Here is a 22,743-nt window from a genome sequence, read left to right as displayed (position 1 = left end):
CCGAAGTGAAGAGTTTATTGGTGTTTGTTTAAGAACCCATCCACACCAACATGACCATATTAATACATATTATATTAATATTAATATAGAATAAAAAGGCAGAGAAAAAAAGAAGACTTTAGAAGAAGATTATAGAAGCTGTGGGTCTGTTTTGTTTCATATGACTAAGCCTACAATTCTTTACTCCTCTCTCATTATATATCAGACTTTGATCCTTTGTCCACCTGCTCATCACTGTGTCCAAGGCCATTCCTTGACTTAATAAGATCTCGGCTAATTCTTTTTTTGTTAAAGTAACTGAAAAGTAGTGTAATGAGTAATTTATCACTCTACGCAGATGGTAATATCGTAACATAATATAGCACCTTAAAACGAAGGTACTTGTAATATGTAATACATTGCATTTTTGGAAAGTAACCTGCCAAACACTGATCACCTATCAACTATCACACGGGCCTCCTGTTTTTTGGTTGTCATCTGTCAGGTGTTCTCAGGTGGGAGCCCTGGAGCTCTCCCTTTCTGTCAGAGCCAGAAGAAAGAAAAGATGTCCTCTTCCATCAGCCCAACCTACGACCAACACACTCATCCCTCACCTGTTGTCAGTAAGTATCGACACAGATGGACAGCCACCTGTAACGGAAGCAAAGTACCTGTAATGTACTCCACACTGCTCTTACTCCACCAACCACAGGCACTCTGCTTCACTCCCTTACCGCCCCACCCTCTCTGCCCTTCCCTTACCCTCCCCTCCACCGACGGTCCCGCCTGTCACCGCCCCTGTCAGAGGGACAGCGAGTTTAATGTTCCCTCTGCGCCTCTTCGAAACCCGGGGACCCATTTTACTTTAAGCCCTCGCCACTTTTTTTCCTCCCCTCCTCATGTGTTTTGTCTCACTTTAGAACCCGCTCACGGAAACTCGGACTACTCGCACTTTTCTTCCCTTTTCCTCTCCCGAGCAGCACTGAAGTCGCAAGGTAAGGAGGCCACCACCAGGCGAGACACCGCGACAGGTGCGGCGACAGGTTTCCGCAGCAGAAACCCACTTTTTCCTCACGTGTTTTTTATGTCTATTCTTTATCACGTGTAAAGAGTTATTTAATACTGTTGAAGTCGACAGCTGTGAAGGTCGTTCGTGATATCTGGCCCAGGTGATAGTCGGCACCTCCTGAGACGCAGGTGCAGCCAGGTCGCCTGTGTTGCGTGTTACCAAAGAAAATGTTACCACGGGCGATGATTCCTTCTCGGTTTTCTTCTCGGAATTACTGAAGCGCCACCTCACCAGCCTCGTGTGTGTACATGCATATAAAGTTTTAGGCCAGTTTTAGTTTTGCTGTTACACCATGTAGCTATAAAAGCGTTTTTAAAAGCTACAGAAGCTTTTCATTCATTTAATTTGTTCCTCTGGATTGTCAGAATGACCTTTTCCCCCATGATGCTAAAGTCCAGTAAAGCGCAGCCTCGTCAAGGTAGCAGCACTTCTCCATCAGAACCTTCCTCGCCATATGAAATGCGCACCATCTGATCACATTACATGACTGTGGGGAAGTTTCAAAACGCCTAAGATGTTAAGAGGGTGATCCTGTATGACCCGAGGTGAACCACACTTCAAAGCCCATTCACCTTTTATGCGATGCTTACTTCCCTTTCTAAATTATTTTTAATTATTTGATGAACGCAACTCCAAAGCACCTGTCCGGTCTCACCTGTTGCACTTGCGCAACGCGATCACCTGACACATATTTCTTTCTTTTTTCTTTTTTTTTTCAAACAGTCATCCGAGGGATCGGTAGGGCTTTTCCTGTTTTCAGATAAGCAAGTCAGTGCCAAACGCGTCAGCAGCACGCGACCCAGCTGTGGATTGAGATAAATTTCCTCCTCCAGAAATCCTTTGATGGACCACTTGAACATTCAAGCTGTGTGTGTGTGTGTGTGTGTGTGTGTGTGTGTGTGTGTGTGTGTGTGTGTGTCTCCCGAGGTGTGCCTTTACCCAAAGCAAACCCTTATTTACAAAGGATAAAGGTATAAACTCAACCTAGAGCTGGAGGGCCTGCCATGTGTGAGAGAAGGTGTACTCTGGAATTAAGGCAGTCAATCCGCATCAGGTTTTCTATTTACTGGGGACTGTTGGGGGGAGAAAAAAATGATCCACAGACGCTAATGTGAAAAGAAAAAAAAGCTACATACAACGGCTACCGAGGATGCAAATAACCCAAATTCCTTGTGTGTGGTGTGCGGGGAACATACTTCTTCTTACCCACTACATCCCCTTTTCCAACTGCCCCGTCTTAATTTGCAGTACATTGTGCTAATGAGATACTGTTGATGGTCACTTGAAACGCGGCTGCTTTGTGCCAGGCCCCCGGCTTTATGTGTTTATTTCCTATGAGAGTCATTAACTCTGGGGAAAAGACAGAGCCGGTCCGACCTGTTTTCTGCCAGCTGATTGTTGCGGTGTATGGGTGAGGTAGCATGCGGTAATAGAAATCAGAGGAGACTGGTACAACGGAAATGAATGGGAAACCAGCATTGGCAGGTATAGAAGTGGTTGGGGGAGGAGGGCAGGTAGGTGGAATGAATGGGGTTCAATGGGACCCCGAGTGTCAGCCTGGTCTGTCAGGTTTGGTTCCTCATCGCTGAGTGATCTACACAGATGGGCTTTATTTATGTCTAATCGGCGCTCTCTTTTCAGATGCTGATTATGCAGGTATTCAGAGAAACAGTGTTGCCATTACAAACACCTTCTCATGTGCCGTGGCATGGGAAGGAGGAGTGTTTGTTCCCCCAAGTTGATTTTACTTTGGCCTAAAGTTCAAGCGCTAATGGCTCTTGACCTCACCGTGATTTATCTGTGAAGTGCTCTCGGCTCCACCTTTCATCTTCGATTTCAGAGGGCAAAGTGTTTTATTTAGTTTTTTGCAGATATCACATCATTAACCTTAACCTTCTGACTACCTAGCTAATGTGACTTTTTGCGCTAGATATTCCTGTTTACATTGAAATGAAGCCATCAGACCAAGTTACCAAGTACCGGAGTCTGATATTTCATTATCAGAGACTTGAGATATGATAAAAACGTCACGCTAAAGTTAATGATTTCATGACATTTTACAGCTTTTGGTAGGTCACAAATCTGCCTTCAGAGCAGTAGTTCATGACCTGACAGCCAATGTGATAGTGAGTCTTTATAATCAGCGCCTCACTAGCCTAGTCTCGCCACCCTTGTCCTTCAGGAGACCCGATTTGGATGCTTTTGCAGCAAACAAACCTCAGATTAGTTAATCGGGCTCCACATGAAAGATATGAGGCAAAATAAACAGCTCGGACTGACTTGTGTTTGACTTAATATCAGTGTGTGGAAGTCACATTTCTCCTCTCAACAGGGTGCACCGAGCTAATGAACCCCCGCTGTGGAGGCTGCAAGGCTGCTTCTCCTGCTGTGTTAAATCAAGAAAATGTTTGTCTAGATTATGGTATTAGAGGAGGATAATTACTTTATAATTAGCAACTTGTTTCAATCTTAAGAGATACAAATTCTCCCCGTGAAAGCCGTAATTGGTTTTAATTTGAAAAACACACAACAGAAAGCTGCGGCACAAGCCGATAAATATGAAATGATAGCAGAGAGATGCTTGAAGTTTATGAGGTTGTCTTGTTGAGGCCTAGCTGGTAGCTGGTCCTACAGTTAGTTTCGAATATGCAGTTACAAAATAAGATGCAGTTGTTGAAGTCTGAACTGTTGATATAAAGCACACCAGTAGAAAAACAATCAATACCACAATCTTAGTAACATGTGACCAATATTACAAGATAACTCGTTTGCATAACCATATAAAATAATCAAATTCACTTTCAATGCACTGACTTGTGCTCTGTAGTTATACATTACATTAGACATAATTCTTTATATGCCTAAAATGCCCAATTTATTTATGTTTAATTACAGTTTAACAGTATAATGATATGAATAGTAATACTGGTAAGAGCTGCAAAGGAATAATCAGTTAGTTGTCAGCTATTAAATTAAACTGAGGACATTTGAGGACATAATCGTGTGGCTTTTATCAACACTGATCGACATTTTTCACCATCCAACATTTTATAAACCAAAAAACATATGAACTGATAATAAAAATAATCCTTAATTACATCCCTGACTAGTGCCCGGCCAATACATTGGCTGGGCGATATCAGCTGATATTGGCCTGTCACAGGTATATTGGCATCTGTACGTATGGTGTCAGATATGAAAACGTTTATTTATGCAACACAATGGAGAAAAGGATGCGTGGGTTGAGGTAACACCATTCCCCCTCTCCCTACAAACTTTACACTACATTTCCGTAACGTTTGTGCCTTTTTTCATCTCAACTCGTATTCACCCAGATCATCTCGTCGTTACGTATCCTTTAATTTTCTTAATCCAGATAATTTCATCAGCCCTCCCTGTGCGCAGGGTAACCAGACTCCATCGTTAGTAACTTAAGTCATGGCGGATCACAGTCCTCAGTAGACAGTGGCCGGTTTCTATAGTCACCGTCAACAGTCTGGGCTCAGAAGTGTTTGTAACGATATCCCCCGGACAATGCTAAACAAAATGGCGGCCACCTTGAGTCCTCTTCCTGCCAGGCCACAGCTGTTTGTGGAGAGAAACTTCATATTGTGGAAAACAGGTGGCTGATGGGCTATATAATCCTGTTCAGACGCTATCAGGAGATGGTCAGCAGGAACAATATGGGCCATGCCATTTGATATAGATTCAGACGGAACACTGACATCAGTGACACTAAAACACAATGCAAGAAATGTCTTTTGGGGGCTGACAGGAGAAAATGAGTGCTTGTACTGTTCAGGATGGCCGCGAACAAACTGAATGACAGCCAGGGCACACCCTGGTCAGGGTGTCGGTCTGATAGTACACACGTTTATTCAAATTAACACATCTACTGTCACTTCACATTTTTCTATTCCTCTTATCTTTAGGCCTTTAGACTGTGGAATTAAAATCCACACGAGCACAAGAACTCCAGAAAGGGAACACCCAGTGGGCCATGGCTTGGTTTTTAGCATATGACCTGTTTTTTGCTTCATTTATTTGCCAAAAGAGGTGTGGATTAGTTAAGTTAAGAATGATTGCTCACTATGCTAACAAATGTGTAACAGTTATGACAGAGGTGACCTGACTTTTGTTTGGCTTTCTCTGAAGTTATGACCTGATGATCTGACTGGTGGTGCAATGTAATGCTATAACAGCACATTTAGATAGCTGTTTGCCAAAGGAGATCATAGGCTACATAAAATATGCAAGTAGGTCAAAAATGAATTCATCTGCTACCGTATTGTGCTATGGTGTTTGCCTCAAATACAAAAATCAAGCAGACCACTCGCTTGGCTACACAAGCATTCATAGAAAAGCCCTTTCTTTTGGCTGTGGCTTACTTAACTCCTCATCCAAAGCCACAGTCACAATTTGCGTCGTCCTTTCCACACTTTCCTTCAAACGTCAGCACATTCCTTAAGGTGAAACAACCTGGGGAAGGAGAGCATAGGTTACTCATTGTAGAGTAGGAAAACCTGGATAATTGGTGGCTCTTTCCACCAAGTGTTTTCCAGTGTTGATGATTAATCTGAGCAAGAGGGAGAATGAGAGTAGGCATATAGGGCACAGGCTATGACATGGTGGCATGATAATAGCCCTTTGTGTTGGTGTTTGTGAATAGAGCGGACAGAGGTTTAGAATGACGTTGGTGCTACCCACACCATGTCGGTGACGGCTGTGCAGGGAGTGAGGAGGGTGGTAGGGGTGGAAGTGAAATGCGTAAAATGGAGGCAAAGGTTGATAAGTAAATCATTGACAATAAAGAATGTAACCACACAGATACTGTGTATCTGAAGCACTGCTCAGAGTATATGACGGCACTGAAACTTGGTCTCAAAGGGGACAAGATCGAGTAGATTTCCGTGTGTTGAAGCTGCATTCAATGTAAGATTTTTCACTATGTGACTCTGTGGCCTTCTTGCATCGTTGGTGACTGATAAGAGGTGGGCCAGAGTAAGGTTTATCAAAGTTTAAGATGTCTGCAAGGCTTATCTGGGAACTTAAAAACTTTTGCCATGTCAATTAATACCTAAATCCTTGAGAAGAATAACCACTATTTTTTTCATTTTAATTACAAAGGAATGCATTTTACAATGATACCCTGACCTGTTTTTTTCACCTTCCAGTCATCAATTCAGAGTAGGAAATATATTGAGAAGCAAACATGTTATAAGTAGATAATGGCAGTTATTTTTTTAGCATCAAAGCCTCAGTAATAGATTATTATTGGAGACAACCCTTCTCAACGTACATTTAATAAGCTGTCTGTAGCTTTTTGAAGAATGTCTTCTGTTTTATGTCTAATATCAGGTGTTAACGTCGTTCCTTTCTTTATGATTTCAGCCATGCTACTACCCCCGTCACTACTACTCCTCCTCGGCCTCCTCACCTGGAGTGCCACATCATGGGCTGCAAAAGTGATCGTGGTCCCACCCATTATGTTTGAATCACATCTCTACATCTTTAAGACGCTGGCCACAGCTCTGCACCAGGAGGGCCATGAGACCCATTTTTTAATTTCAAAGGGTCGCGAGGTGCCCCCCTCGCCTCACTACCACTTACAGCACTACCCAGGGATCTTTAACAGCACCACGGCTGACAATTTCCTCCAGTCTAAAGTCAGCAACATCTTCTCAGGCCGCCTGACATTTCTTGAACTGTTTGACATTCTTGACCACTACTCTCAGAACTGTGACGCTGTTGTTGGCAATGCCGAGGTAATGACCCGACTCAAGGAGGCCAAGTTCGACCTGCTGCTTGTGGACCCTAATGAGATGTGTGGTTTTGTGATCGCTCACATCCTGGGTGTGAAATATGCCGTGTTCAGCACCGGCCTGTGGTACCCTGCAGAAGCGGGTGCCCCAGCTCCGCTTTCATACGTACCTGAATTCAACTCACTGCTGACAGACCGCATGACTCTGCTTCAGAGGATCACCAACACAGCTGTTTACCTGGTGCAGCGCTTCGGAGTCCATTATATTGCATTACCAAAGTATGACCGGATTATGAAGAAACATGGAGTGAAGCCTCAAGTGGCCATGGCCGACTTGGTGCAGGGCAGCCGGCTGTGGATGCTCTGCACTGACATGGCTCTGGAGTTCCCCAGGCCCACTCTGCCACATGTGGTGTACATAGGAGGCATCCTTACCCAGCCTCCCAACCCACTACCACAGGTCAGTACTGAGAGACACACAGACAGTTGACAAGCACATGATAAGACTGTTCATGACAGAATTTGTACGGTAGATGTCTGGTCTCATGCACAAGAGGGTTTCTGCTGTTCATTTTTAAAATATTGGAGCAGGAGTTTTTTTTTCACAGTGCAAGCTGTTTTATAGATCATAATTTATGTGCAATGTGTTAAGTTAGAACATTTCTCACAAATCAGTAGGGGATTGAATACCCAGACAGCCATGTGTGTGCCTAAACCAGCAAATTAATTACGAGGTACTTCATCATGTTCACTGATATAAAACATTGCCCACGATGGCCCCTAGTACACCCAGAGATGTTAAAGGGATAGCTACCTCAGTATAAACTATATGGTCACATTTTGATTGAACTGATTTGGTTAACAAATGTATATCCTCTTGGTATTCAGTATTCTCTATTTTGTCATATCAGATTTAACAATTCTTTATTTTTATAGATGCTCCTCCTAATTTCTAGATTCATATCCTAAAATAAACATTTCGCCAACAACAAACCGCACAGATGTGTCCACACGTGGTGCTTTTACTGCTGGAACATAAAATGAAGGCTCTGTGCCATTGGCGACAAAAGCACCTCAGTGCAATGGCTAATTTGCTGTAGTATGGAAAGTCATAGAGTTATTATGCTTTAGTCTGAGTCATTGTTCATTGGTGGAATTATGCCATCACTTGCCTGACTCACGACACATTGCCTGCAACTTATATGACGACGCTCATCTAGTTCACATATAGAAAATACACACACCTCTCAATCATTTGTTGATGGCCTATCCCTCTGATGTCTCCTCTTTCCCCGTCCTGTTGACTCTCTAGTCTGACTGAGTTTGGGTACTTTTCTGTATCCACCCTAGCTTGTACCCATTGTCTCTCCTATCACTTGGCATCCCTTATTATCACATCCTGCTACAAAGTGATCCTTTATAGATGCTGCTGGGGTGAGGATGGCTTTGGGGTTGAATGGACCCGGCAGATTTTGAGCAGAGAGGGAGGGGATTCATGGAGCGCAGAAGCGGGTGGGGATGGGGGTTAGTCCAGCGTTCGGACGCCGAGAGCGAGGGCCGTCGGCATCTACTGCGGGGGGTTTTGCAATGCCACTCCGGCCAATAAGGAGCATTGTGCCATGCTGTGCGGAGGGAGTTAGAATGGAATTGGAAGGAGAACGAGGCCATTGTTCTGGGCAGGGCTCTGGGGACACTGAGAGTCTTTTATGGGGTCACTGAGGCGGCGTTGTAGGGACAGTAGAGCCCAGTGTGCCCCTGAGGTTGCTCTGTGCCAGGGCCGGTCTTAGCTACCGCAGCTGGACCATTAGCCTCCCTCCCTTGACTTGTCCTCCCCATCTATCACTCCAGCATGGCTATTCCCTGATCCCTCCTCATCATCCGTTAGTCCATACATTTTTACTTTTCATACTTAAATAGACAGTATTTTTGCTACACAATGCACTGCAGCCATCCTGAATGCATTTATCACAAAAAGACCAATGTAGGACTGGCATGCGACATTACAAATCCTCCTAAGGCACAGATTAGAGCCAACGGGTCATCCGAGGGCGCATTATTAGCATGGCTAAATGCTACAGTGGGAACACAGTGGACATTTCTTTGTGTAATGTTATGTTTCACTCATCTTTGATTAAATAGCTTTTTTGCGCCAGTTTAAAACTCTCAATAGTGATATGCACAGCATCCTCATTGTTTGTATTCTTTAAATCCGACAAATAGTCACTCAGGACCAGCATTCTTACGGAAGCGCATTGCATTCACTGGATGACAAAAAAATTGACAACTTATCTCGTAATTGTGATTTTTTTCTCGCAATTATGCGATCAGGATCTCGTAATTACAAGATCTTTTCTCGTAATTATAGGATCAGGATCAGGAGATTTGGAGATCAGAGGCCAGGATCTAGTAATTATGAGATAAGATAAAGAAAAAGCAAACGGCTGTAAATCCTCTCTCAATGGCAATGATGGCGCTATCGCAGTTAATCTGCTATTACTACCTTCTCGATTTGAGACTCTAGGAGCTGATGTTTCTTAAAAATGAGGATGGTATTAATATTAGTATATGTCAACACTGCGCAGGCATCTTGTTCATGTGGAAAGCCCAGTCTAAACTGAAACCTTATGGAACATGTATTAACGGTCCCGTTGATGGATTTTCTCATAATTACGAGATTCTGATCTCAACAGCTCCAAATCTCATAATTATGAGATCAGGATCTTGTAATTATGAGATAAGGTGTCTGTTTTTTGTTTTTTGTTTTTTTTTTTAATCCAGTGAATGCAATGCGCCTCCATACATTCTAGTAGCAAAGCAACACAGCAGCTATTCCTCAGTTACTTTATTTATTTAACTCCGTAGTTAAATGGTGCTTGGCAAACTGCTTTGAGATGTGATACCACTAACTTCTGCTTTAGTGGTTGGTTAAAGTTAACAACACTAGGTTACACAGACAAACCATCATGTGACACTCCCACACTGAATTGCCTGCAGCTAATCGCTGCAACTCCTCATTTGTTCTCTATGAGACCTTTGACCCTGGGAGGGAACTTTTGCTGCTCTTGGCACATGGTCTTACCCTTTGTAGATGATTTGTGATTATCATTTCCATTTCCCTTGACCTGTACCCATCCAAACTCTAACCAGTCAGTAGGTGGGAACACAATTCTAACATGAGGAGTAAATGACATTCACAGTTAAGAGTTGTGGTTGCAGTTCATTAATTTACAGTTGACCAGAAACATCTGTAGATTCAATTAACACATTCAGTTACTGTGTTCATTAACAAGACTGCCAATGAGTACTGCGATTTCTCCATTGTGCTTATGGGGCCTCTAGTTAGACAGTTGCAGATTTATTCCTGAACCCTCTATCCAACTTCTGTTAAGATAATTATTTCATATGAGGTGTAGCAATAGTCAGAGTTTTTCTCATAGTGATTTTTTTTTTAGTTTTAGACTTGCAAGTGAGTTGTTCATGTCAACATCCAGATCTGAAATCTAAAGAATGTAAATGCCTAAAAGTAAAACACACATGGACGCCCTCAGCCTGAATCTATAAGTTTGGATAATAGGCTCACGAGTTTATACCTCCACCTCTACTCATCAGCTTTAATATTTGGAGCTGTTTTGTTCTGTAGAAAATAGTTGGGGGGTTTATTTATTTATCCAAGTTCTGTTGATTATCCAAAAATAGCTGGGATGTTGTTTCCAGAGAGACACGCTGGTGTTGAGTTCTTTAAGCATCACAAAAGAAATTCCTTTAACATCCGTTGTACTGAGATGGCAACAGAATCAACAGATATCTAAAAACGTGGCTGGCACATAAAACAGAAACTTGTATAACTTTGTTTTTTGGGATTTAGGTGAACTTTAACAATATACGTGTGTGTGGAGGTATGGATTAGACAAGAGTTAAAGTATTTGTTGATTATCTGATGGCTGGCCACTTCTTATTGACTTTTGTGCAGTTAAAAATGTAAATTATTGTTAATCAGCAGCACAGTGAGTTTAGGACAAGTTTCCTCATTGCTACAATAAAGCCCCATAAACTTTCATACATTTTCCAGCTTCATGCATCAGGCATTCTGGAGCTTGCTTTATAAACTTCTTTGCTAGACATTTTTTTATGTTACAAATTCCCTGGATTTGAATTTAAATGGTCTACAAGTAATATACTTTTGTACAGTCTGTAAAAGATGCGATATGTGAACTAAAGATTGCACTGGTTAAGAGATTTATAGTCTTGGTGTCTCTCTTTGAGTTTATTCTGTTTAATAAGTTTAAACATAATCCCATGTTAATCTTTTAGCCTGTGAATTATTCAGGATGTGAGTGTAAAACACACCACACCTGACAATGTCCAAAGTTTATGTCAGTGGTCGTTTTTATTGCTGGTCAGGTATGACGCATTAACGCAGTAAAAATCAGCTGTTATATTTACATCAACACATCTGTCTAATATGGGTCAAGTGACTTTTCAACACACATGACTGAATAGAAGCATGTAACCCAGCATAGTAGTGTTGCATTGAATTGTGAATCTTTTTTTCACAGGGAAAAAACACACCAAAATGTGTGTATTTTTAGCTCTCGTTGTCTGCCTCTCATATTTCAGGATTTTGAGGCATGGGTGAACGACACGGCAGAGCACGGCTTCGTGGTGGTGTCGTTCGGAGCTGGGGTCAAGTACCTTTCCCAGGACATTGCCCACAAACTGGCAGGAGCCCTCGCCAGGCTGCCCCAGCGTGTCGTCTGGAGGTAAAGCATCTGCTCTCTCACTTTTACTCATACTGTACACAGCTGTCACTGTGACAGATGTGAGCAGGGCTTTTCTAGTGAGCCTCAGGCTACTTTCCAACACTCTCAGCACTCGGGGAGCTCTGTATGTCACACAAATGGGTATATACAGTATATATGAGGAAGTGAATTTGTAGTTCTTTATGGCCCGCCATAATCGGCTATACTGCAGGTTGTTACCTGTGACTTTGTCTGTATGTTGAGACCAAAGTCCATTATCCCACTTTTCACTTACTTTAAGGTGTTATATGAGGTTGCCTGTTAGATCTAACAGCTTTGAGTGGATCCTGAGCCTATTTTCACTTGTCAGAAAAGCGTAAGACATAAACTAATGATGATGGTTTCACATTTTAATGTCAGAGAGATCTCAGGATTTTATTAAAAGGTGTTATAAATAACATTCAGCTACTAAATGTAGCATTCCATCACCCCCTACCATTGCATTTGCGTCACAACACTGTTGGCATTAGAATCATCTGCCCCCCTCAAGCCGTTGCCAGTTTCTTGCACTACCTAATGTTGCCAACGCTAGCTAGCAGGGATGCAAAGAAATCTCTTTAATTGATTCTTAAGAATCACTTATCGGTTTGTCTGTCATTAATATATATTGTTTTTCAGCGGTGTTATACTATTGGCTGTTAAACCTTGCTAGAAGCTGGAACCAACAGTCAGAATTCTTACACAGTCATAAACAAAGCAATCGTTTTGGACCCAACAAACATTGTGAAATTATTGATTCGCAATCATAATAATATTTTTAAGGAAGAGATAAACTTTTACTCTACCCCTTTCCACAAGCTCTGTCTATTGTATTATTTAGTCTACATAAAACATTATCAGTGTGACCTTTTATTCAGCAAAAGTCAAATATGAGAAGTGATAAATCCGGAACAATACCTACAAGCCTGCTCGTTGAGGTAGACGTTACCCTTGACAAAAGTGGTCTGACTTTGTGACGTACTCGTCAAGTTGCTGCACCTGTAATAGGGAATTGGTCTCTGTCCATCCATACATGTGTTTTTCTCTGTGTTACACATTATGCTTGTAGATAATTTTGTCTAAGATGAACTGATAACAAGAGTACTGTAACATTCTTGTGCTTACCAGCTGAGACAGATATTGTAGGTGTGATTAACGTCTAATCTCTACCACAGCAATGATCCGTTGACACTGACTTAGGTGGGAATCACATCAGAGAAGAGAAAGAGGGCCTGAGGGGGGAAAAAAAGACATGACCCTAAGTTTCACCAATGATTTGAACCTGTTTAACCTGAACTTTTATCTCGGTGCTGTGCATTTATCTTTGTGATTCATCGACCACTTTGAACTTCATTGTTGCTATGCCACTTTAATCTCGTAAATGATTAAGGATCAGTTAATAGGACATCTGCACTGACTGATTGCGAGGTTGCGTATTCCCCGACAGACTAAAATGTGTATATGGGTCAGTCTATTCTGGTATGTTCTCAGTAGTGCATTTCTCATGCTGCCTTTTCTGTAGGTGTATGTTGGGTTAATGTTTGAACACGTGCCTGTATGCAGAGGTCGGTGGCTGGTGCTTAAGGACTTCACTTGTTCAAACAGCACACTACACAATTTACAGTGATGTCATACCTGACAGAGTGGTCAGGCAACCTTTCATTAGGTCCGTCTGTGCCACATAATAACAGTTCTGAAATGATATGTTGTGTTTATTCTTACTACAATGATCATTTTACTGTTGTCCATTTTAAAGCTTTTTTTCTCTTTCTTTAAAGTTTTTATTATTTCATTTTTGGTCAGTTTTCAGTACTAGCATAAGTATTAGCATACACACTGTAGTTCTAACTTCAACTTATGTATGTTTTTTTGGAGCAAATGGAAATGGATCATTGAACTTCCAGTGTTTTTTGGAAAATTAAGATTGTTCGTTATTTTCATTTCAGTTAGTTCACTATAACCATTAGCTTTTATGTTAATGTCACCGTGTGCATGGTTACATTTCCTCCTAGCACTGTGTGTGACTGGCAGAGGTGCCTTTTTAACTACTTTAAGGCCTTAAAGGTGTATAACAAAGACTTAAACTCAAACTCTAGAGTGAAAATTAATGAGTGCAGTCTTTCAGTTCAAAGTCAGCTGTTAATAGATGAACCACTCTACTGACCTTTGAAATAAACCTCAGAGTGATCATGTAAGCTCCTGCGAAGATATGAGATAAGATGGATAAGAAGGAAGAAGCGATATGGGAGGGGGTTTTTGTTCCTCTTTTTTTTCAGGACAATTGTAATAAATTACTCAAGATAATGTGAAGCTCACATGAATAAAAAAAAATCAGAGGAGGAAATTATGAATGTCTTGTAAAGGTTGTTCAGATTCAATAGATATACTCAATGAGATAGCGAGACCCTGACAGTCACTGGAATATGAATCTATTACAGCTAACTGGGAGAAAGGTCAAGTTCTGCTAGTGTATGGCCCCTCTTGCGCAACCAAAGTAAAGTCAAAACACACTCAAAGTCTCATACGGACGAATGCCAGTGAATACTATAAAAAAGTAAAGCTTCTTTGCCAAAGGGGACGATTTTTGCAAAATGATAGGATGTATCAGATAAAATTAATAGACATGAAAGGGTCTCTGCGTAACAATTTGCACACGTATTAATCAACTTATTGACCATGTGTGAAGGGATTGTAACAGTACACGCTAGTTTAGAAATGGGAGTCTGCTAGCATAAATGAACAACCAGCTTCCAGCACAACACAGTGGTTCTGCACAGCCCCCTTTAAAAGGTCCATAACTCATCCTTCTATGAAATTCTTTATTTTCAAATTAACGGACATATTAAAACAACTTATTAAATAAATTACCTTGAGACTTGACACAAGGCCTGCATGACAAATCAGTCAGATGTGTTACTGAATTTAATAACACAGCTGCCTTTCATTCATAAATGCTTTGGTTTGTTTAGGGATGTAATATCAAAGAGTGTCCCTCTAGCTGCTAAGCATTTGTGTGACTTAGAGTAGACAGGATGTTGAGAGTGAGGGCAGATAGTTAGGGCATAGATAGGGCAACTAGTTAATCAATCATGAATTGTGCCAGAAGGATAAAACTAAAAAGCATAAAATGCTAAAATGGATCACCAAATGTACTTGGGCGGACTGTGTTTGCTTATCCTCTTGGTTGTCTGCACCTCACCTTTTTAGGTGTCTCTTGTTTTATCACACAAAAAGGAGAACATGAAGCATCAGTTAGTGTATAAAGCTGTGGGGGAGGGCGGATGTGTGGTGCATCAGCCTTAGCAGCCTACTGTGGCATGATAGAGGGCAGGGTCCAGCAACAGACACTTTATTACTGGATTTTGGGGGTTGTAAGACTCCTTTTAGATCACATAAATGGCTAGAAAGAGATCTAAGGCAATCCAATTGTGGTCAAAAAGTTTGCCAGAGTTGTGGGCAAAAGATACTGCATGTTGGAATGAGGGCTGCTTGGTTTCCCTTGGTATGCCACGTGTGAGTAATAATGTGCGATAATTTGTGATTTTAAGTGACCTTTTATGTTGTGAAAATGACAAAGGAAATGCATTCCTCCGTTCCCAAGCACCGACCTTTAACGGTGAGATATCAAGGTCTACAGGTGAAGTGAGACTCTGATGTGAAATTCACAGCTTTAGACTGGATCCTCGTGGAAGCTCCAAGACTTTTATGTGACATTGAATGGTAATTGGCTTTCAGTGGTCCTCCCAAACTCAGAGGATGGAAAAGGAAGAGGGCTGATGAGAGGGACAGAGACCAAGCCAAATGAATCGTGTCATTGATAATTGGCTGCATGAATGTACGCTTTGATTGGCAGGACAGTGAATTGGTGCTTTGTTGAGGAGAGAAAGAGAGATGAAAGAGTTTGAGTTGGAGAGGGAAGGAGACAGAGATGGACGGATGGGGGTCGTTATGTAGCATGCATATGTATTGTGTGCTGCGTTTGTTGGAAATGCTTCCGCACACACGAACCACGCACACCAACAGACGCACACGCAACACTCCGCACATTCACCACCAGCCCAGCAGAGGACAAAGGGCTGAAACTTAAATGTCTGAGTGAACAAACAAAGCCCTTCTGCTTTTTTGCTTTTTGTCTAGAGAAAAAGAGATGCACGCTGAATTCCCCTTTGTTCACTTTCTGCATCATTAAATGGTCGACTCAATTGATTCATTTAGCCTTTTGTTTACATTATCTCTTGTACACACTATACATGTTCTGCTCTCACTGTGGGTGCAAGCTTAACATGCTTACAGTAAATACTCGAGACAGCAGTGGGCTTCATTAAGTTTCGAGTAGAAGCAAACTGTGAAACTGAAAACAGTACAGGGTAAAACACAAGCAATTCAATGAAACTGATGCAAATCAGAAAACAGAAGAAATATCATAAATAATAGGACAACTTTTACCATACTGTTTGAGAGAGCCATGTTATATGTTATACAATTGCCATGTAGCTATGGCTTGCGATTTCATGGGGTCTATACAAGTTGGAATTGTATTTCCATTTCCTCTAACAATTGTATGATTTTTAAGGCAGGAAATAGGCAGAAAAAACAAACTCTTCACAACAGCAGCTACAGCAATAAAACACCAAATTGGAAAGTGATTGAGGATGAAACACAGGAAAGACGCATCGGAGGACGTCGTTCATTCAAGTGCGTCTTCTCTCCTGCATGCTCTCTGTTGTCTTCCTGCCTTCCTCGCTCGGTGGAAGGAGGATGAAGTGCCACCAACCCCTCATCCTCAGAACAAAAGAAGAAAACAAACACATAACTTTTGAAATATTTAGGATTTAAATGTTTTTAACTGCAAACTCTGTTTCAACAATTGTCTGGAAAACTGTAAATAGAGGACAAATGTATTTATTACTGTACAAATGCATTACTGCAATTTGATACAGTCTACATGAGATGGAATCATATTTCCTCTGAAAATTGCAGGATTTTTAAGAAAAAAGATAATAAAATTATGGTTTGGTTAAAATACCTTTTGATTCACACAGGAAGTGAGTTGCTCTTTAAACTCATTTTTTCCTTCGCTTACTGGTACGTACTTATAAAGTTAACGTTTAATTTAACCCAAACCTTTAACTTAAAGCTAGCCAAGTAGCTTTTCTGGGTTTAAACTAATCAAACAGGCTGAACTTAAGCGTGTAACATATTTAACTGTTGTCGTGTATGTAAGCTTTTGAAGCATAGCGATACAATACATCATTGAAAGACCTCCATTTTGGACACAGTGTTCACGGTACCTGACACACCTCTATACTTCTTCCTTATTTCCTTCTTTTAGATTCTCTGGAGTTCCACCTAGTAACCTTGGCAACAACACTAAGCTTGTTGATTGGATGCCTCAGAATGACCTATTAGGTGAGTACAACGATCAAAGTGGCTGAGCTGAAATCTTTTTTTACAGCGTCTGTAAAACCCTTGAACCAAGAGGCTCGAAAACAACCTGCCAACAGTATAATTTCCTTCATGTGGCTTGTGACACGTAGCTGATCCTTGGCGTTCTTATATGAGATGTAGTGAATGTGGGTGTGGTGGAGAAGGATTTGTGCGAGCAGCTTCCTCCCATTCCTACGTATTAACCACAACAGTGGGCAGAATGTCAGTATGTAAGCCACTTTGTGCCTGTTGAGAATGAGGAACAACGGCATTCAGAGACTGACAACACCATTGTATTCTGCAACAGTGTTACAGTTAATACCTTCGTTATTCTACACTGGCACTAAATCCTTATGCCTGTGTGGAAGAGGCATTTTAAAGTGACAGTTCACCATAAAACAATAAAACCACAGTTAATCGGTATTGACTGTTGATGACCATATCATGAAACATTTGATTCACTGTAATAAATACGGCATCTCCATCTTCTTCCATATCTAATGACATTTACCCACGATAAGATAAAGAATTTGTAGGCTAGTTAGGGCTGAATTGTGCCACTATACCTTTTTAAAACGTATAACGTATATGCAGAGAAAGCTAATCTTAGTCACGAAAACACTGGCTGAGGTTTTTTTTTTTTGTTAATTATGATGTTGAAATGGTACTCCCAAACACACTCAGATGCAAAACTGTAAACCATCCCCTCCCCAACTTCATGAAGTGAGGAGCAACAGTGAGAGATGCTGAGTGTGCAGCAGTCTATGGGATTTGCTGTATAACCACAAATAATGTAGAAAAAAACGACCCCTGCAAGATAAATGCCCTGTCAAGAAAAGCCTAATGAACATAACACCTGACATGCAAACTAACGTCCCTCTTCCTCTCTTCTGTTATCTAGGCCACGCCAACACAAGGGCCTTCCTGAGCCACGGCGGCCTCAACAGCATCTACGAGGCCATGTACCACGGCGTGCCGGTGGTAGGCGTACCCCTGTTTGGAGACCACTATGACACCATGACTCGCGTGGCAGCCAAAGGTATGGGCATCATGCTACACTGGAAGTACATGAGTGAGGAGGACCTCTACACAGCCCTGACCAGCGTCATCACTGACTCCAGGTTAGAATGCACAGTCACACACAATTTGTTATCACTTGTCAGTGCCATCTGGTGATCATGCATTGAATCACTTAAAGTGACTTAAAGGGATAGTTCTGTTTTTTTGAAGCCGGGTTATATGAGGTAGTCATTCATAGTCAGTGTAATACCCGCAGTCAATGGCGGTAAGGAGTAGCAGGTAGTAGTAATATTGTAGGAAGCAATGTCGGTTTAAGCGTATGTTCACCGCTTTACCTTGGAACATGGGAGTTTAATAAAGATCTTGTTCGATCCCACTTGAATCTCCATCACAACAAACTGTTTAAAAAAGGAAAACTACAACCATATTTATACATCACCAACACCAGAAGGCCGACAAGCTCTATGCGGCCATGTGGCAGACAATCCAAACTGTTCAGAGTAATCCAAATGTTTTGTATATGGTAAATATTGCTGTGGTCTGACGTGATGAAGAACAACGTGGGATTGAAACAATTTAATAACACATACAATTATGACCGTTTATATATTCAGACATGGTTGGTTGCTCTCTCATGTCTTCCTGTCCTCTCACATGCCAGAGTTTGCCCATAACAGCTTTTCTCCCTGTGTCCAACCTCTGTCTTTCCCTACCTAGGTACCGCCAGCAAGCACGTCTGCTCTCCAACATACACAAAGACCAGCCAGGCCACCCTGTGACCAGGGCCGTCTACTGGATCAGCTACATACTCCGCCACCATGGTGCCGACCACCTGCGCTCCGCTGTGTACGAGGTGTCTCCCTACCAGTACTTCCTGCTGGATGTGGTTTTCACAGTAGGGGCTGCCCTGGCTTTGGGTTTCTTTGCCCTGCGACGGTTGGTACGATCGCTGAGGGGGAAGGTCAAGGACCAGAGCAGAGGAGATGGCATCCCCAGGGATGATGGTAACATGGCCAATGGGCATTGCCATAGCGAGAGCATGGCCAACGGGAAACACAAACGCAATGGCTCCTTGAAAAACGAGAAGAAGATTAATTAATGTTTTAAATGGCCAAGAAGGACGAGGAAGAAGTTGCCCCAAGGACTCAGCTCTAGGATTGGTGTTGTAGTTTTATAAAGGCTTTGAGAGGAAGCTGTTCTTAGGTCTGAGTCGAGAGGCAACTGTTAGTCGGAGCGAGCAGAAGGCTGTAGAGGGATACACAATGCATCGTGAGGCATGGGTGCTCAAAATCTGTCTGTGTGTACGTGTGTGTGTGTGTGCACGTGTGTGTGGGTGTATGTGTATGTGTGCACTGAGGCGAATTTAACGAAAAAACAACAAACTCTTAACAATAGCAGCTACAGCAATAAAACACCAAATTGGAAAGTGATTGAGGATGAAACACAGGAAAGACGCATCGGAGGACGTCGTTCATTCAAGTGCGTCTTCTCTCCTGCATGCTCTCTGTTGTCTTCCTGCCTTCCTCGCCCGGTGGAAGGAGGATGAAGTGCCGCCAACCCCTCATCCTCAGAACAAAAGAAGAAAACAAACATAACTTTTGAAATATTTAGGATTTAAATGTTTTTAACTGCAAACTCTGCTTCAACAATTGTCTGGAAAACTGTAAATAGAGGACAAATCTATTTATTACTGTACAAATGCATTTTAATGATGAATCTTTTCAGCATTAATCTTATTTTTAATTTATTTCATGTGTCGGTGGTGTGATGGCATGATGGCAGATGTACACTCCTTCCTCTAAGCTAACTTTTGACGCTTCATATTGATGACAATAAAAACAAAAACAAAACTGACAGCAGCTAGTCATTGCAAGTCTGCACAGGTCTGTGCTTTTCGTACTATCCACAGTATTCACAGTTGTCTTGTCTTCAAACTAATCGGAGTGTTGAAAATATTTTCGATTTATTTCCCTTTTCAAATGGTGGTGCCAAACTGTGACTGACTGTGACTGCACTTAGCTGTGCAGCAGCCGAGTTGTCTTTTGTTCCAGCAGAGAATAACTCAACTGAGCTCCGTTTGGCTTACCAGTGTGAAAAGGGTGTCATTATGTAGCGATACAATGATAACTAGAGAGGATACTGTGGATACACAGAGCCAGATAAGAGGTGTGCTCTTGCTCATCCAGTCAGGTGATCAGGGATGAGTCAGAGCATTATTGATTTATGATCACTTTCTTCGTCAGTCCCATATCTTGATTCTGCTTCTGTCCTCTATTTGTTGATTAGTAAGGATTCATCAGCTGTTTGCCATTTTTAGTGCTACACTTCATCACCACATCATTATGCTATGATTCAGTGTTGGATAATATCTAACATGTTGCAAATGGTAGTTCTGAATTACACGGTTCAGGTAGAAATTTCAGAATCCGTAGAATGCTTCTCTTCTGCAGGTTAAAGGTGCAATATGTAAGAATTTTGGTTGAAAACTGAGCTCCCAGCCTGGACCGCTAACTGCACAACTAACTGAGCTAATGGAAGCTACAGTTGGCAGCAGTTAGCTGCCCTCTGTTTGTTATGAGTATACGTTCAACAAGTGGCCGATTCTTTCACATATTGCACCTTTTTTTAGGCAGTCGTTTTGTACTTCTATTAACTTTTTAGTGTGAATGATTCACATTTGGCCTTTTATAATGCAGAGATCTGTGTATGCAGTATGCTTGAATACATGTGTATGTGTGCTTGGTGTTTCAGCACTTGTGTGTTTTAGTTCACTGTGTATGGATGGAAAAAGGCAGACAACGTTTTAGCCCACTGAGAAAACAACCATTGGCTTTTTTTTCTGCTATTCTGTGAAGTCTATCATCAAACTGAGTGAAGGCCCATGTGAAGGACTCTGTGCTCTTCTTTTAATGAGAGTTTTTTTTTTCTTATCTTTCACTCCACAATACTTTACTCCTGCTTCTTGGCCACCATGTCTGTTAATTCTTAATGCAGATGGATGGAAGGGTGAAGGAGCGACTTAGTTCCGACAACAAAGGTGAACCCCGCAACCTCTACAATGAATAATAATGTGTCAAAGTGACACTGATCCCTGTAGAGAAATTCTCTTTTCTTGAACCCCCGTCAAGGAGATCAAAGTACAGGGCGAGCGGGAAGAGTATCTTTTGAGTTTGTGGGGATTCGGTGTCTGGCTAATGGACAATTCAGAAGGGAACGTGCTCGTGGACATGGGACATAAAAATCTCATGAACATGAGACTTCCAGTTGGGTGGTTACCAAGCCACCAGGCCACACATACTGTATTTTCTTCCACTGTGCTGGCAGCACAGTCCAGACTATAATTGGCATTTTCGAGCAAAGACATTGTTCACCAACTTACCAAAGCTTCCCACATGGACTATATATATATATATTTATCAATGTAAATTTAAAGGAAAACAGAAGAATCACTTAACATCCAACCGACATGCACATACAGCATGCTCACAAATCCTGTATGATGATTTTTGAGGCTTCATGATCTTCCTCTTCTCTGTGAGCTACAAGTACACCTGCACAGCCCAGCCCAGCCCAGCCCTGCTGAAAACACATTATACTTGAATATCATTATATCATCATCTTTAACAGCTTCAGCTGCTAGGGATGGTAGGTCGGGCCTGCAGGTGCTACGCAAGCTATGAACAGGGAGTGGAGAAAAAACCCCCCTCATATTTTTGAAGTTATTTATTATTTCAGTATTAATGTTCTAGCCCTCATAGTTAGTTGTCCGTTCTTTGCCTCTCTGTGTTCTAACCCAGCAGTCCGACTCTTTCCTGTTCTCGTGACGTTTGCATTTCATCAACTCGAAGACTCCCTGTCCTGTCGTCACTAGGCGCCCGTTCCATTTGTCCACCTCTTTGTCTTACTCTTCACTTCACGATGTGTTCCGCTGTCTTTGTATTCTCGTCTTCTTCCTCCCCCTTCCCTTCTAAATATTAGATGTCTCCACTCACTTGCTTTTTTTTTTTTTTAAAAAAGAAACTTCATTTCGCTTTGATTTTAAAAATGACATAGTCCTCAATTTTCCTGTCAAGTGTGTCCATGTTGTAAATAGAACAATGTAAACAAAATACTAATGCTGAATAAAAATTACATATTTTGTTTGCAGAGATGATTGAAACTTCTTTCTCTAATTGGATGGTCTTTATGTTTAGAATATAAATGGGGAAAAAAAGACAGATGAAAGTGTCCTTCTAGTTGGATAACTGATTGTTGCATGTTATCAGTGCAGCTGCATGACATTATTGAACAGACAGACACGTACAGACCCAACAAGGCTGATGTCAGTGCTGCCAGGCTCACTTTGATAGGGGATGTATAGGCTTTCTGTCGGGAATTGTTACCAAGCAGCGTGAGGTTTTGTGGGTATCAAATGGTAGAATCATCTAAAGTAGCCAACTGAACACACACACACACACGCGCGCATGCACACAAACCAGGCGGATAGATGGGGTTATCTAATGCTGTATGCTCGTGCTGAGTGAGGCTAAGGTAACAAAACCCCCCGGCCTGGTACCCTGCCTCGCTCACTGGCCCTGTTAATTATTCACACTGCCTGCAGGGGCCTTCAGACCTCACAGACACACAGACACACACACACACACACACACACACACACATACACACACACACTCCAGTCAAAAGCATCTGCAGGTATGTTTAATTTACGC

General features: G+C 41.8%; 1 protein-coding gene across 4 annotated transcripts; it reads left to right on the top strand.

The window, feature by feature from the left end:
- Nucleotides 1–748: 748 nt before the first annotated feature.
- On the top strand, nt 749–22,182 carry ugt8 (UDP glycosyltransferase 8). 4 transcript variants are annotated; one of them, XM_037102575.1, is made up of 6 exons: nt 749–1,010; nt 6,440–7,269; nt 11,427–11,569; nt 16,920–16,996; nt 17,916–18,135; nt 18,752–19,133. In XM_037102575.1, the coding sequence occupies exons 2-6, from the start codon at nt 6,442–6,444 to the stop codon at nt 19,131–19,133; spliced, it is 1,650 nt and encodes a 549-aa protein (XP_036958470.1). In that variant the 5' UTR covers nt 749–1,010; nt 6,440–6,441. The 4 variants fall into 4 exon arrangements, with proteins under 4 accessions (XP_036958470.1, XP_036958461.1, XP_036958480.1 ...); XM_037102566.1 differs by having other exon boundaries at nt 750–974; nt 18,752–22,182; XM_037102585.1 differs by lacking the exon at nt 749–1,010 and adding an exon at nt 5,914–6,039.
- Nucleotides 22,183–22,743: the final 561 nt, after the last annotated feature.

This window comes from Acanthopagrus latus, chromosome 1, assembly GCF_904848185.1.
Source record: "Acanthopagrus latus isolate v.2019 chromosome 1, fAcaLat1.1, whole genome shotgun sequence".
NCBI classification, from domain to species: Eukaryota; Metazoa; Chordata; class Actinopteri; order Spariformes; family Sparidae; genus Acanthopagrus; species Acanthopagrus latus.
Note: the sequence above shows the minus strand (reverse complement) of the source record. Positions and strands in the feature narration are given on the sequence as shown.